The 16,799-nt window shown below is 38.7% G+C and overlaps 1 protein-coding gene across 6 annotated transcripts in view; it reads left to right on the forward strand.

Annotated features, from left to right (window-relative positions):
- Positions 1–16,799, forward strand: part of ZNF423 (zinc finger protein 423) — a 320,869-nt gene that overhangs the window by 90,858 nt on the left and 213,212 nt on the right. For 4 of the 6 annotated variants that reach the window (XM_059713801.1, XM_019497484.2, XM_019497481.2 and 1 more), the window contains one exon: positions 12,246–12,308. The exons of the other annotated variants lie outside the window; for them this stretch is intronic. In XM_059713801.1, coding sequence (XP_059569784.1) covers positions 12,246–12,308 — 63 coding nt within the window. Of the gene's footprint in view, positions 1–12,245; positions 12,309–16,799 lie in introns of those variants that run through there. 6 annotated transcript variants of the gene reach the window in all.

A 16,799-nucleotide genomic window follows, 5' to 3' on the forward strand; every position in this document is an offset into this window, starting at 1 on the left:
TGACTGATAAAGGTGGGTTACTTCCATTTATTGATATTTAAGTAGCCCTAAAATGATCTGGCTGGAAAATAACAAGCTTTGCACTTGAAGTGAATGCATGCATTAAAAAAAAAAAAGGAATTTCATAGGCATGCCAGGAATAATACATTTAATGCTGATGTAAAACTTCTATGCAGTATTTGTGGAGAAAGCATTTGAGTCTCCCACTTTACAAAGGGGGAAAAGCAAAACTCAAAACTGAGATATTCCTAACTCCTTTATGCTGGAGAACTTTAAATTTTACAAATAATCTGAAGTATGGTGTTACCTTTTGTGCTGAATCCAAAAGGCACTTTTGAGGGCAATGAATCTTTATTGCACTGTGAACATCATTATAACTAGAGCAAAGCTGTTTTCTTAAATTCTCACCAGTTGTTGCAAGTACTGTTTTGTTTTCTAGCAATGCTATATTTTATTCTATTAAGCTGAGAGAGAGAGAGAGGGGAAGGGAGGGGAGAAGTCAGGGATTTTCCTTACGGTGTGATGGCAGTCATCTTTTACCCCTTCTCACACTTCTCTTCTAAAGTGTTTTTGCTGAAAATGGTGTTATTTTCTTAAGCAAGTTATTTTGCCTGCATAAAATGGAGGGACCCTGTAGACAAATTTCTTCCCTCATATTTGGAAGCTTTCATTTGGGTAAAGAAAACCACTGACACCATGAGGCTTTCTGTGAAACATGTACATGTTTTAAAGCTGATGTTTGAACTGGTGCTGTTGTTCAATTTGTAAGAAATATTGGTAGAAGTGCTATCTGTTGGTGTGCATATGTGTATGAATGGTAAGTTCAGGTTTGACTAAAATGCTTTGGCAGAAGGAACTCCTTGAAAACATTTTAGTGAAATTTTGATTTGTAGCTCTGGCTGTATATATTTTATCTTCATCTGTTGTGTTAATCTTTTACTAAAAATCATTTTGAGGAAAGGGGAAGATCATTGTTATACAGCTGTTTTATTACCTGTTAATTTAAATTCTAAAAGTATTTAAATGGAAAACAGGAGAAAAAGGAAAATGATGTAAGAGTGCTTTCATAATCTGAATGGTGGTTTTCTCTGCTCCTTAATTTTGGGTTGGGATGGGTTCAAAGGTGAAACTGGCTTAATGTTAATATTAAAGGCCATTTTAGGCATACACTCAAATTTGGACTTCTGTGAGATTGAATTTGCATCTAATTGGAAACATTGACTCCTTCATTTTTGGATTGCTCCAAAAAGGCAGTTATAGGAGTGTTCTTGATACATATTTGAAGGGGTTTGAGTTTGAGAGTTTAATCTGCTCTATGATTGTAAGAGATTCCATTTATAGTATTATCTAAAGAAAAAGAATGGGGGAGGAGTGTTCCCTCATACCTGCCCTCCATTGGTAAGAATATGCAAAATTCACCCATATTTTCTCATGCTGCCCTTTGTACTTTGAACTAACTGGTAGTGGCCAATTTAGGATATCAGGCTCAATGGACTATTTATATGTCCTATTATTGTACTAATATTTCACCAAAAGTTTTGAACAACAGCATATGTGGCTAAGATGTATGCAGTCAATTTTTTGACTGCAACAGATACATCTTAAATGTTATAGCTTTGACTTTAATACGTATTTGTTTGTTGCAATATTTGTTCAATATGTATTTGTAATGTTGGCTTTGTATTGGTGAACAGAATCCGTATGCTGTAGACATGAACTTACAGTTAAACAAGTTACTCAACTTAATTTGGGCTCGTTCTCTTTAGCCTATGCATTCCAAAAGAGATGCTGTTAACAGTTATCCCATGAAGAAAAATGTTTGGTGTAAAAATCATTTGGCATCTATGGCTTGATTTATGCTAAGCAAAACAAACTTGTTGCCAGTTTTCTTTCATTTACACTCATGAACAGTGTACAAGGTCATAGTTATGCAGGTATATGTGAGACCAGCGTTTAGTCCCAGAAAAACAATTGCTTTTAATCTTTAATATAACTTTCTTAACTTTCCAAAAAACAAAAAAAAGTTAATACTGGGGCAATAAATCTTTATATTGACTGAGGTCAACATTTCAAATTTTGCTGTTAATATTTTTCTTGGTGAATTGGATGCTCCTGGAATTTTCTCCTGATACCCCTGCCATAGTTTTGCAGCTTATTATGAGACAGCTAGTATGAAAGGAATTCATTTTTGTGTCATCACATTTGGGGTATGAAGTACAGTGGAGAGGAATGTCATGGATTACACATTGTACCAGTTCTCTTCTTTCCTTGCTGTCTGGTTTTTGTGGTGCTCTTTAAAAGAGAAAGTGACGTAGGGGAATGAAGAGAAGGAAATAGGGAGCACTCCAATGAACAAAATGGAAATCCCTGCAGAAAAATGCTTCCATCTCTAGAAAACCGTCGTCAAATTTGATCTAGGATAACAGCAGAAAATTAGTTTGTAGATTTATCCTAGTCATTGCTGAATTTTAGTTCACATCAGAAAGCCACATCTTGGAATAATCTGATAGGAGTGGCAAGAGCATCACAGGACAAAAAAGGCACTAATTTGGCAGGCCAGGATCAAGATGCATTAACAGACGCAAATGGGGAAGCATATATAGTTGCTTAATTCCTCCCTGGTGTATCCCCACTGAAGTCAGCAAATCAGTGGTGTTACACCAGGTATACATTTGGCCTGAGCTGTTTGCTTTATATATGCCTTTACCTACTGCTATCTCCTCATTTTCATTAGTCAAATATTCACATACTGTTTAGACATGATGTAGATCAGACCAAGGTTGGTGTAAGCTGTATTTCATCATTCATTTTCTACTTCTCTGTACCTTGGGATGTACATATTATAATTTTAGGAAATGGAAGGTACTAATTAGCAAATAGCAAATTGATAAAACTGGATTTTGGTGAAAAAAAGTAAAATTCTATTTTTCTTTGTTTTTGCTGAAAGTTTGATGCATTTCATACAGCTGTAGTATTGAAAATACCAGGAAAATAACCTGTCCAGATGTTCTCTGCACATCTGGGTTTATGGTTTAACTGACAAGCTTGTTCTACTTTCTGCATGTCAGAATTACACTATATTTGCCTTTTAGCACCACTCCAACAAAGAGATCAGAGCAGGTTATGTGAGTTGTTCACCATTTATAGTATATTCCACATGAAGCTGAATTAAGAATTTTCACTAGTGATGTTGTTTCTCTAAATAGTTGATAAATAGTAGTGAACTTTCATTTATTGTACACTGAAATTTTAAGCCTGTTGTATTTTAAATACTCTTTCCGTTTGTTATATAGGTACTTCAAACAGTATATCTTATGCATTGCACAACCATCAGTCACATAGATGAAAAAACATGCCCTAAGATTGAAATGATTTTATCTTGGCACTGTAACTGAATATGTTAAAATCAGATCAGTTTAGTGGATTTTATACTATTGAGAACATAGGAAGTGGAATTTCAAAATAGATTACTTATGATCAGAAAACAAAAGAAACTGGGTGAAAGGAACAGACAGTTTCCTGCATTGGCTATAAAACTCTTGAGATGGAAGCCAATGTGGCTGTGGCACCTTGTTCTGGGAGTTTACAGATCTATATCCTGAGAAATCCAATCTAGTCTGGATCCCATCAGTTCAGTAGGGCTTGGCTAGGCAGAGGCAAACATAGGCGGAGGAGAGTTCCTCTGCATGGGTCTATATGCTAACATCATTAGGGAAGTTCATGCTTATCTCTTAGATTAGTTTTTGTCTAGTCATACTCAGTACATTGTTGCCCAGAAAGTGAGCTGTTGATAACAGGAATGGTCAGATACTTATGGTGCCATGCTGGGAAATTGTTAAGATCAGGGGTTGGCAACATATGGGCCCATGGGCCAGATCTGGCCTGTGGAACCAGTGGGTATGACCCACGGAACCACAGGGTGTTGCTTGTGCCCGCACTGGGGCTGAGCAGCAAGGAGCTGTGCCAGAGCTGGGGAGCTGGAATCTGTGCCCATGCTGCTGCTGCCGCTTTTCTCCAGTCCTGCTCCCTTGTTCCCTGTCCCCAAAGCTGAGGCATCGGTGCAGTTTCCAGATGGAGGGGAGCTGCACTGGGGTGGGGGAGTAGGAAGCTGTGTTCTCTCTGTCTCCTCTGAGTCCCCTCCCGCTTCCCTCCTCTTCCTGTTTCAAGGCTATGGTATAAGTGTAGCTTCCAGGAGGAGCAGAGCTATCTTGGAGGCGGGCTGGGTAAGGAGTGGGCTGGGAGTGGGGAGAAGAGGCAGCAGTGTGGACTTAGCTTTCAGCTCCCTGGCCCTGGTGTAGCTACCATCTGCCTGGGAGCTGGACTCACACCCCAGGTGCAGGGAAAGCCTGCTCCCACCACTGCTGATGCACTGCCAAAGCCACCTGGCCCATGCTACATTACACTGGGTTGCTCCAGCCTGTGGCTTGAAAAAGGCCCCAGGCCCTAGGTAAGATAATAGGGAATATCTGGCCCCAAGTGTGTGTGCCCTAAAAATCTGTGTGAAAATCTTGTGGAGCTCCGTGTAGTTAGAGAGACAGGCCTCCTGCTCCCCTTGCTAGGCCAGCACACTCACTTCCCTTGATGAAGAGAGATGCTTGCTGTGTGGTCTTGATCAGTGTTTCTCAATACGTGGGTCATGACTCAAAAGTGGGTCACAAGAATATGTGAAAGGGTAATGAACAAACTTTAAAAATGGATCAGTGAACTTTAAAAATGGATTCTCCTTTAAAGGAGAAAAATGTGGGAAATGGTGGCTTTTTCCCTTGCAGGCGGTCAGGGTCCCAGCCTGCAAGGAGGTACTTGGGGCCCCCCCATGATGCCCCACACTCCTCCCCCCATACCCCACACACTCACTCCCTCCCACACACTGGGGGGGCTGCGGCCTGGGGGTGAAGGGCACTGGGGGACTGGCCATTGATGTTTACAAATGGGTCCTGGTTCAAAAAAGGTTTGAGAACCACTGGTCTGGATGACATCTGCTTAAGTTTGCTCTTCTTATGCAGCCCTTTTTGGGGAATGAATGATATGGCTCATAGGCTGTGTTCCTTAGCTACTCCTTTCTTCAGAAAAAATATTTAGTAGAGGAATTGCTCTATATAAAAATATCTAATGCTTTACCTATAGGATGGAGGTGAAAGAAAAAAATACTTTTTACTCTGATAGGGTTTTGTTGTAGAATGAGCTGCTTTGTGGAATTATGTTCTCAAGTGTGGTTTTCTTAATTGTCAGCATCTAAAATGCTAAAATGCAAATTTAATAATTTAAGGACTAAATCTGGAGCTGGTCCCCTGCAAAGAAACCTACCCTCTTAAAAATGGCTAATTTATTATTATTATTACTTTTTACCTAGTACAGAGTATATAGGGAATGGGGCTACTAAAGAGCACATCAACTAAATTAGGGTTAATTAGAAGTCCTCCCAAATAGCTGGTGCTTCATCAGCAACAGAACAGCATGTGAATAAATCTAATTTCTCTCCAACTAAACTCTTCACAAGCTTAATTACAGCTGCAACAATGTGGTTTTTTTTTTCATTAGTGAGAGAGGGTCATTATTAGCTCTGTCTAGTAACAGTTATTATGAGCAGTCTCAGGTACCACCTTTCATAGGTGTCCTTTGAGACTAAAGAAGAACTCAAGGAACTTTCAGTGTATACTGAAGAGCCCAATTAAGGTGGTTCGCAAGAAACGTGAGAAGCAGAAAGCACCAGTGCAAATAAAAAAAAATTACTAATGAAAATTCTGGAGAGACTCTGGTTAATTATGTAAAGTGTTTCCCTTGTTTGGATTTTTGTCTTCTTAATTTCTTTCCTATTGTCAGTTATTTGCCCCAAAACATTCATGTTTAAGTATTTAATTTATGTATTTATTTTTAACAATAAAAAGCTCTCATGTCCAGGCTCTCAATGCTTAATGTTGTATTACTTAATGTTGTATACCCCATTTCAGTCTACTGTTCTGGCACTTGAGAACTGAAAAATTAGAGGAGGACTTGAGGGGAGACAGGACTTTAATGTTAGCTTTAACTCTTTTAAATAACTTTTCACACTTTCTTTACCTCATACTGGTAGGAAAAAGAACCTAGGAACATGTAAAGGGAGGATGTGTTATCCCTGCTAAAGAGATCACCACGCTGGAGGACTGTTGCAGTTAACTTATTATTCTTGAAATAAATAGCTGAAAACCTCTAGTCAGAAATTAGTTAACACATAGAAAGTACAAACCCTGAGTGCAGGTTTCAATTGGATGCAGGAAGTGTACTGCTGAGGGCTCATTCAAAGGGATTAGTTTATTTCACTTGGTGTTTTATTCACTATCCCCTGTTTTTTAAATTTTATTAAAAGCAGTACATTCCATATTAACCAATGTCACAAATCAGGCTTTACCAAATTAATAAATGAAAACGTAACAGAATTGCTTGCAGTAGAATTCTAACAGCATGAGCCATGCATAAGTCCATTCCACTTAGTTTAGATTTAAATACCCATTTTTGTTTGATTTAATTATCTGAATTTACAAAATGAATGGCTTTCTCAAGGAAAATGTGTAGGACCTTAGAGTTTTGATAGAAACAATTGAAAAGAAATTTGACAGAAAGAAATTAGAATAAAAAATTGAGGTAGATTAAATTTTACTTTGTAACTGGTGGTAAACACCGAGATAAAACTCAATTCCTAACTCAAAACTGCATTATATTTAAAACTTTGGAGAAAGTATCAGGAAACTCATTGGACCTTTCTGCCAGTCTAGTTTCTGTGCTGAGAGGTAACCTGGTTCTCATCAACATAGCTGGCAGGCATGAGAGAAATGGGTAATACGCTTGTTTATGTGACAGAGGCTGGGCAGTGATACAGGGACTGTGATTTTTATTTCCCCCTAAAAACGGTGCTTTTCTAATAGGTTGGGCACCTTTTTAAAAGGGTTTTTCCCTGTTATGGTATAAGAGTCTTTCCTTTGCTTGTATTCTGGATGAAATAAAGGTCTTATTAAGCAAATTAAAGTGAGAAAAGAACAGAGTTCTCTTTCTCATGCTCCAGATATTATCAGGACATTTTACTGAATCAATGTGTGTTATATGCAGTAATACACATACCTAATAAGACCTAGGGATGGAATCTCAAAGGCATCTAAGTAACTGAAGAGCCTCAGTCCCATTTTTCTAAAATAACTTAGGTTGCAGCATCTAACTTTCATTCAGTTTCATCTGCATATTATTTTGCAACTTGCCAGTGGTTCCTCAGATGCTTAAGTGCTTTTGAAAATATAACTATAGTAGATATCAGACAGTATAGCAATGAAAGAGTGGACACGTCTATATGTGCAATTACGGCACCTGAATAAACTGTGGGGTTCATTGCTCTACAGTTAATTGCTCCCGGGCATACCATTTGAAAGTGTACCCAGGGGCAATTAACTCTGGAGCAACAAGCTCTGCAGTTTATTCTGGCATACCATGTGGACCCCAGGCAGAGCAGCCCTGGCAGGCATGGGGCACCAGGGGTCAGCCTGCCAACCTGGGGCTGCTCCTGCGTGCCCCAGTCCAATGTGCTGCGGAGGGGCTGGCTAGGGCACAAGGGAGCTTCAGTGCGGGGCTAGCCAGCAGGAAGACCCCACACTGAAGCACCCTTGTGCCCCAGCCAGCTGGGCAGTGTCTACATGTGCGCTGCCGTGGAGTTATTTACTCCGTAGCAGGATAGGACTTGTATTAGTCAGCTACACAGTAAATGTTTTGTGTGGACACACACAATAAGCAGGTTTTTTCATTTGAAGAGAATTTGTTAATAAACTGAACCAACACCTGTAGGCAACAGGAATTGGACTTATCCACAGGTAGAACCCTATTCACCACTCCATTATCAGGCCAAACTTACCTGAAGAAATAGGGGTGAATGAGGTCCCTGGAATCAAAGTCATTTCCATGATAAGTAAACTATATCTAGTCTCTCAGCTTAACCACTTATATAATTCTTCCCACTATTTTCTTTCCTTATCTTGTTCTGTTGACTTTCATATTTCTTAATATCATTATCTTAGTTTTAGTATTATTCTGAATATTATAGCTTTTTATTACTGTGATCAGTTTTACTGATACTGTCAAACTCAAAAAACCCCCAACCAACTAGAGAATTAACAAACATCGAACCATACAATCATTTAGGTTTCACCTGAGCAATATAGTTTCATAGTAGCTAGGGTCAGGAGGGACCTGAACAGATCATCTAGCCTGACCCCCTGCCACAGGCAGGAATGAATGCTGGGTTCCAAGACCCCAGACAGGTGATCGTCCAACCTCCTCTTGAATTTGCCCAAGGTAGGGGTGAGGACCACTTCCCTGGGAAATTGGTTTCAGATTTTGGCCACCCTAACTGTAAAATATTGCCTTCTGATCTCTAACCTAAACCTATTCTCCATCAGCTTATTACCATTGTTCCTCGTCACCCCAGGTGGTGCTGGGGAGAATAGGGCTCTGCCTATTTGCTGTTGATCCCCCTTGATGAGTTTGTAGGCAGCCACCAGCTCCCCCCTCAGCCTCCTCTTGCTGAGGCTGAACAGTTTCAGGTCCTTCAGTCTCTCCTCGTAGGGCCTGTCCTGCTGCCCTCTCACCAAGTGGGTGGCCCTCCTCTGAACCCTCTCCAGGCTGGCCACATCCCTTTTGAAGTGCCTTGCTGGCTGCGGTCTGGCATTGGCGGCTCATGTTCATCCTGGAGTCAATAATGACTCCAAGATCCCTTTCCACCTCTGTGCTTTCAAGAAGGGAACTCCCCAGCCTGTATGTATGCTGTGGATTCCTTCTCCCAAGGTGCAGCACCCTGCATTTGTCTACGTTGAACCCCATCCTATTCTCATCTGCTCACTTTTGTAGTCTGTCTAAATCTAGTTGCAGCCTCTCCCTCCCTTCAAGTGTGTCCACCTCGCCCCACATCTTAGTGTCATCAGCAAACTTGGACAACGTGCTTTCCACTCCCTCGTCCAAGTCGCTGATGAAGATGTTAAGACAGTGCAGACCCTAGGACCGAGCCCTGGGGTACCCCATTGCTCACATCTTGCCAGGTTGAGTACAACCCGTCCACCACTACTCTCTTGGTGCGTCCCATCAGCCAATTTTTTACCCATCCAGCTGCGCAGGCAGGATAGATACCTCCTCAGGATAGATTTTATTTTAAAAAATAATTTAAACATGGGCTTAAACATCATCCTGATTAGGAATATACTTAATCAGACAATTAAAAGAGGTTTTTTTTTAATTGGGACCTGATTTTTGCTGCTAAAATCCTATTTCTATGGTTTTGGTTTGCAATATGGCACCCTATGAAGATTAAAAGGCAATATTCAGAAAGACATTTCCAAATATTGCAACTTACATGGGGGAAAAAAGGATTTTTTTTTCTTGCTATTGTGCAGTAGTGTCGGGGAAAAAACTGCGGCAACAACACTGCGCAATAATGCTAGTTACTGCATGGTCATTTAGTACTCATTTACACAAGTAACAATAACAGCTGTGCAGTCCGCCGCTCATGGAGATGTGGCCAGTCATACGTTGTGTGTGATGGTAACTGTCATCATCCATCATTTTATTTTTTAAATCAACAGGTTTATGTTAATCAGCATTACTAACAGATGGTATTCTAAGGAGAACTGGTCAATATCTTATTTTTCCATCCGATATACAGCTGCAGTACCAAGTCACATGTGAATTTTATTCAGCCTTTTGAATATTTGGTCTGTTTAGGGAGCTATAGATTGATGCCATCCAGATATCTTTGTCCATTTTAAAAGTAAAAAAAGACAATTAACATTGTTGGCTTTTCCTTTTCTTCCTTTTTTTTAAATATACATACCATAACAATGTAAATTAAAATGTAATTAATGTGTTCTGAGTTTGATGTGAGGGTAGAATTCCAAGGATCACTCAGACACTGGACTAGAGACTTGCCTCTAGGATATGGCATTTCTAGAGCTGGAATATGCTTTTCTAGGCTGAAATGAGAAGGAAGAAATACAATGATGAGAAGTGAGAGATAATTAGTCAGACCTTTTTTTCTCTCTAGTGCAGGCCATTACATAACCTGTTGCATGGAAATAAATTCTAAAGGTTGCATTTTCCTTCTGTGTATTGTATGCAATTCATTAATGTTAATGAATTACAAATATATGTTTCTGATTCAAAGGTTTTTGAAGTCAATAGAAGGATTTCCAAAGATTTCAGTGAGCTTTGGATCAGACCTACATGAAGACTAAAATAATATATTTTATAATATCACGTATTGCCATGTGCCCATGAGGGAAGAAGTTCTGCCTCTGGGATATTTCTCTTTGGTGGGACTAGGTGACAGATCTTGATTAAAGAATTTGTTGTGGGTTTCTCATTGCCTTTTCAAGATTGGTTATTTATGGGAACAGACTCTAGGGCTGCTTCCATGAGGGATGGACTAGCAGAATAGAAAGTTAGCCAAGAGCCATATACCCACACAGGCAATTTGGAAGAAATTCTACACATTGACTTTACAGGGTTTCTGCCGCCCTACACAGGTGTTTCCTTACAAGGGAAAACAGGACAGGACCAATAATGAGGGGAGCACCTGAAGCAGAGTAATATGCAGTAGTTAAGCATTTAGCATGGTCTAGTCTTCTTTCTACTATTCTTTTAGTTCTTTAAAACTGACCTCCAACAATTCTGTAAGCCATAATTCTGGCAGTGTACACACACACACACAGAGTTCGGGCTGGTATTTATTTGAATTGTTAACAATACCTCTAGATTTGGTTAAATTCAAATGAACATTTTTAGGTCTGTTTTTATTCTCATTATCTAGAGGTTCATTTTTTTCACTGAAAAATGAAGTGAAATTAGTAACAAGTACAGTTCTTGTGGTTTTCACTCAATCCAAAACACTCTTTGATTTTATATAGATATTCTGCCTCCCTAAAGATTTCACTAGTGGCCTAAAGGGTAAAATGTTAAAGGGTTAAATGTATATTAATGCTTTTTCTAGCATTCGGTAATGAAACAGGTATCTTTAATGTTCATAGTCAGATGTCAGGCAATTTACTATTCATAAATCATTAACAAGTCTTCAGTGACATCTGTCAGAGATTAATAGAAACCCTGCATTGTAGGATATACCTATTTTGACATCCTACTCAGAGAATTTTTTTAAAAGGGGATGTTAATTGCACCATGTTGTACATTTGGAAACTGCATCCAGTTTGTACATGTATTGCCTTTACAATAGACACTCAGGTAAGTGTTAGTTTGACTTGGAGGTAATGATTTAAACATAAATTGACCCTTGATGAGGGATTTGGAGTTTCAGGTTTAATGTGTTCTTGCAGTTTTCTGTTGTCTTCAGTGCCTTCAAATGCCACACAAATATAAGTCCTTCATAACAAGTGCCTTTTCAGAAGATGTATGCTGCTGACAGTTAATATAGAATTATTGCCCCTGAATGCATTTTTGTAATTACTTCCCAGAGATCTGTCTTTGTGTTAGAAGACATTTCACACTTTAGTAACATAAGTGTTTGGGGAGAGCGTGAGTAATAATTACAACTCGTCTTTCAGTTAAAATAAACCTAAAAATTATAAAAAGGTAAAGTTAGTTTGAGACAGTGAGGAATTTATTTTGTATGTTATGCATGTCTAAGTGTACCAAGTTAATAACCTTTCACTAACTGAACCAAAAAAAGCAATAAAGATCAAAAGAAACTCCATTCTAATTTTAAGTAATAATGAAACTAAAAACTGATTAAAAGTGACATATTACTTGAGACAGAATAAAGAAACCTTAATCTGAATGCTCCTATAGGAGATTTCTGCTGTAATGGAAAATGAAATGACTTACAGTTTGATCAATAAAAATTAGCAGCACTTAATATAAGATTTCTCTTGTACATTGAAGACTATCATGACTGGCTTGAAATCCAGAAAAGTCAAGGCTGCAGGAAGTATGTGTGCATGCACGTGTGTGTGTGTGCATGTGCGCGCGTGTGTGTATGTGTATGTAGAACCTAATCCTAAATCCACTCAAGCCAGTAGAGAGATTGATTCACTTAATGGGCTTAAGATCAGATCCTGTATCAATATTGGTAAAAAAAAATCTGTCTGCATGTATAAAACATGTGGTCCCTAGAAGCATGTATGATTTCAAGTTCTTGTACTTAGTATTTTGTCATCAGCGGTCCCTTTATATAAGGATGACAGTGCTTAAGTCTCCAAAGTATTGATGTGAATATTGCATTTCTTCAGATTGGCTTCAGATTGGTGCCCTTGAATCGCTTCTTTTGCCTACCTCTAGAGTGGTGACCACCGGTGAGTTATGCATGTCCTAGGACCTGTTTAAATATAGGACCTGTTTTGGGAGCTGGTTCTCAGGCATCCTTATGACATTATGTCCAAATAAGCTGGTGCTGTATAAACCAGGCTTCAATTCTGGTGGTGTTTGCTTGAGCCAGAATGCTGGTATTTGCTTTTTTTTGTGCTTCCAGTTGATATGAAGGATTTTCTGAAGATGTTGCTGATGGCAAATTTCCAATGCTTTCAGGTGTTTCTAGTTTGGTGTCCAAGTTCCACACCCATACAACAGGGTGAGAATGATGATGGTCTGGTAGACGAGGTTTGGTCTGGTTGCTAATGTCATGATCATTGAAGACACAATTTTGGAGATGTCCAAAGGCAGCACTGACAGATTTTATTCGGTGTTGAATATTGTTGTCTATTTTTATTTTTTGGAAAAGATGGCTACCCAGATAGGGGAAATGCTCAACATTCTCCAAGGATTGCTGCCAAATTCTAATATGTGAAGGAGCAGCTTGGTTGGTTTGGGGTGGGTTGGTTAAGCATCTCAGTTTTCATGAAGTTGACAGTGAGTCCAAGCATTTCATATGCTTCACTGAGGCAATCAGAAGTGACCTGGAGCTCTTCAATTGAGTGGGCATACATAACACAAGTGTCAGCATATTGAGAATCAGTGATGGAGGCATTGGTTGCCTTGGAGTTTAACTGGTTGATTCCTCCCTGTGATACTCGATGCTGATTCCAGATGGGAGTCTGTTGACAATGAGATGTGGAATAGCTGTAATGTAGATGGAAAAGAGCGATGGAGCAGTCACACATCCTTGCTTGACTCCAGTTCTAAAAGTGAAGGAGTCCATTTCTGAGCCATTGCCTAGGATGGTGGCTGTTGTGTATCATTGTGAATAAAACTGATGATTGTGACAAATTTTGGCAGGCTTCCAAATTTCTGATAGTGTGCTTGGATTTGCAAGACATGGGCACTGAAGTCCTGTCTGCATGGAAATTACATATTATTTGACATGTGGATTATACAGACAACTAAGAACACAGTGGGGAAAATAGAAAAAGGGTTTCTAAGACTTTCAGATGGTACCATATATGGTTTTTATGATTTCATTGTTAATATACAGAATATGGGATAACATTTGTATACTCAGTGTCAAATTGGGTGAGTTCAAGCAAGAATTAAATCAAGGTTTCTTTTATTTGTTCTGTTTAGCAAAAGATGTACATACACAAAAAAATTCATGTAGTTTGTCACTACCTGGGTCTTTTCAAACAAATAGATATTTATATATGTAGCTGTATATTGATAGATAAATATGAGTATTCATTACATCAGAGATGAATGTTCTGTTCCCATCCCTGCAAATGCTGCCACCACATAAATGGGAGTAGGTAGGTTCTCAGTAGACAGAAAAGGTTCCAGAAAGCTACTCCCAATGTTGCTGGCTGAAAAAAAGAAAATTAGTAGAAAAAGTTGCCATCACCTTTTTTTCTACTTCATATTCTGTCTACCCTACCATACCTCATTTGATTTGCATAGTAATAGTAAATGCTGTTTGCATTTCAATTGCCCATCCCTGAATAAAAAATGTTCAAGTTATCCCCATGGAAGTTATACATTTGTTCTGGATCTCATTGGGAGCTTCTAAGGGAAAATTCTTTCCCCGTTGGCTAAAGATAGGTTGATTCCATTGCACAGCTGGAATATATAATAGTTGATCAAGGCCTTATTCATTGGAACCTTATAGTAACCATTCTGCTTTACCCACAGCAGTAAAAAACTAGTTAAACAATCACATCAGATATCCTTTGTATTCTTGAAAGCTTTCTCTTTGCCATTTGCCCAAAAATTGCCACTGCCAAGGGTTTTACTTAATACCTTTGGTTGTCAGTTTGTTATAACTTTACTAGAGTACTCAGTTAAACTTTAAAGTAGCCCCCTTCCAAAATACGGCCAACTTTAAATTATCACAAAGATACTGTAAAAAGCTGGGGGAAACACCGGTAATAAAGAATTCTGCCAAAAGTACAGTTCCTTGTGTCTACAAGGATTTCTACAGGTTATAGATTATAGACTAGGAGACACAAACACCCATTTCCTCTTTGTCAGTGCTTACTTTGTTACAATGTCCTCTAAGAACACATTTTTTTTCTTTCAGACGTAAGATGTTGGTAGTGTCTCAGTGCCCATAACTCCAGCGTTTTTCATTTTTCTCTACAAAGTTAAAGAAAAATAGTAGGAACAGGCTCTTTATTTTTAAAAGGTTAACTTGAAACCATATTATGGTGTATTAATATGCTGTTATAAAATATAATGGTTTTGATATACTGTAGTATACGTTCCCTAAAAGACATAGATTTTTACATTATGCAAAGTGTTGTCTTCGTAACTTACTTCCTACATCTATATTATAAGCAAGGTTAGTCTTGTGCCCCCTACGTGAGCAGTTTTGTTTTTTTGAAAGAGTAATTCTATACTCAGCACCCTCCCAGTATCTCTGTCTTTCCAGAAAGCTTCTCTAGCCACCATTCTTACTTGTCTGTACAGTTGGCTGTCAGAATCAAACAAATGACAGCTTGGAGAGGTTGGAATGGCCATAGCCCTAGGAGGTCACGAGGAGGTAACAATATACAATTTTCATGGTTCAAGGGTAGCCTTATCCTACTGTTCTTCATTACAGTACTGCAGTGAGATCAATTTTATTAAGTTGTGAGTCTTAGGAGGCCAACACCATTAACTACATGCTGGATCAAATAATTTTTTTGTATTATGATTGTTTTTTTTCTCTTGTTGATAGAAGAGGGGATCTGATGTACAGAATTCTAAGTCTGCAAGAAGTGTTATGCAGTGAAAGTGTTTGAACATCGAGACTGCATAGCAGCCTGCATGTTAGTTGCTTTGTCTCTCATGTACTGATTCTACACAATTTGACACTGAATGAATATACCAGAGTATTTCATGCATTATTCTGCCTGGGTCTTTATTTGTTTTTTCAGCCATGTTCTGTTCTTTTCTTACAAGTAGGTTGACACTGGGTGTGAAAGACCTTTGCTGCTCTGCACGCTAGAGCCCTAAACACGCTTGCTTTTGATCCACTTAGCTTGTACTAGCTTAACAGAGCAAGCTTTCTTTGATACATTTGCCTGAACCTAGTGCTCAGATTGTACTTGTATTTTTCAATATAACTTGGTCTTTTGTACCAACTCACTTGGCTACTTTGTGTGTGTGCGTTTTTTAAATGGTTTTATTTCATTACAACAACATATACAACTCCTAACAATTACACTGCTTGCTGTTTGGGCCTGCTGCATACCCTATTGAAATGTATAACACAAATGTACACCTGTTAAGGTTTTAAAAGATTTTTTATAAAAAGATCCTAAGCATGCTTCCACTGGGAGTACATAACAAATGAGAAACTTTTCAGCCTGGCTCTTGGAGTCTTAGATTTGTTTGTCCTTTGTTACTGGGGAATAATAACAACCTTTTTGCCCTGGTTCATTATTCTTGCATCATAACCAACAGAAATTTTGGACAGCTCTGTTGTCTCATAATATTAGGCACAGCATTAAAATACTAACAAACCAAATAAAGTGAATTCAGAAAAAGATCCTGAATTGGCATTTAACACTAAGTAAATGCTTATTTATGAGCATTTAGATTAGGGCTTTCCTTTTAGTTACTGCTTTCTTTTGTCCTTGCTTCCTAATTATACATGAAACTTCCTCTGCTTTTGTCTTCTCTACAAGTTTGCTGACTGACCTGTAATCACAAAACAGGAAAGTTGTCTGTTTGTTCCTAAAACTTAGGGCAGATGTGTATTTCTGGTGTAATTCCACTGAAGTCAATGGGGTTACATCAGAGATTAGTTTGATTCCAAGATTTCCACTGGTTACAGTAGCACAATTTCCATCCCTTAGGCTAGAAACCTTTGTTATAATGACACACACCCACCTCCTGGCCTGCATTTCTGGGCAGATATTTGGGAAAAATTTTAGACATTTTAAGGCCAGTTTTTGTGTTTTCTTAGCACTTACTAAGATACTGTCTTTATCAGATGGGCACAAGTATGTAGCTACTATTGTGCAACCTGGGGAATAACCTGTGGTGGGCTTTGAAGGGCTTCAAGTAGCGCTGCATATATTGAGTTGGTTGGAGAGTTTTGGAAAACTTTCATGAAGTAATTTTGCAGTGGATCTTCCGGCTCTCAAAATATTAAGATTCGCCTTTGAAAGGGGTGTTTCTTCTGGTTCACTGCATCGTCACTGGGGTCATCTCTTCTGACTGGCGTCCAACATGCAATTTTAGGTGTAACCTTGCAGAATTGTCCTCAAAGTTTACCAGAGCAAACACAAAATTGCTTACTTGCCCCTTGCTATGATTCTAGGAGAAAAGCAATGTTTTTTGTTTGCCCAGAACAAGAAGTTCTTTTGCCATACAAAATACAATGGGTGAAATCTTGGCTTGCTTTAAGTCAAATGGGAATTCTACCACTGACT

The sequence above is a fragment of the Alligator mississippiensis genome, chromosome 10 (genome assembly GCF_030867095.1).
Source record: "Alligator mississippiensis isolate rAllMis1 chromosome 10, rAllMis1, whole genome shotgun sequence".
NCBI lineage: Eukaryota > Metazoa > Chordata > Crocodylia > Alligatoridae > Alligator > Alligator mississippiensis.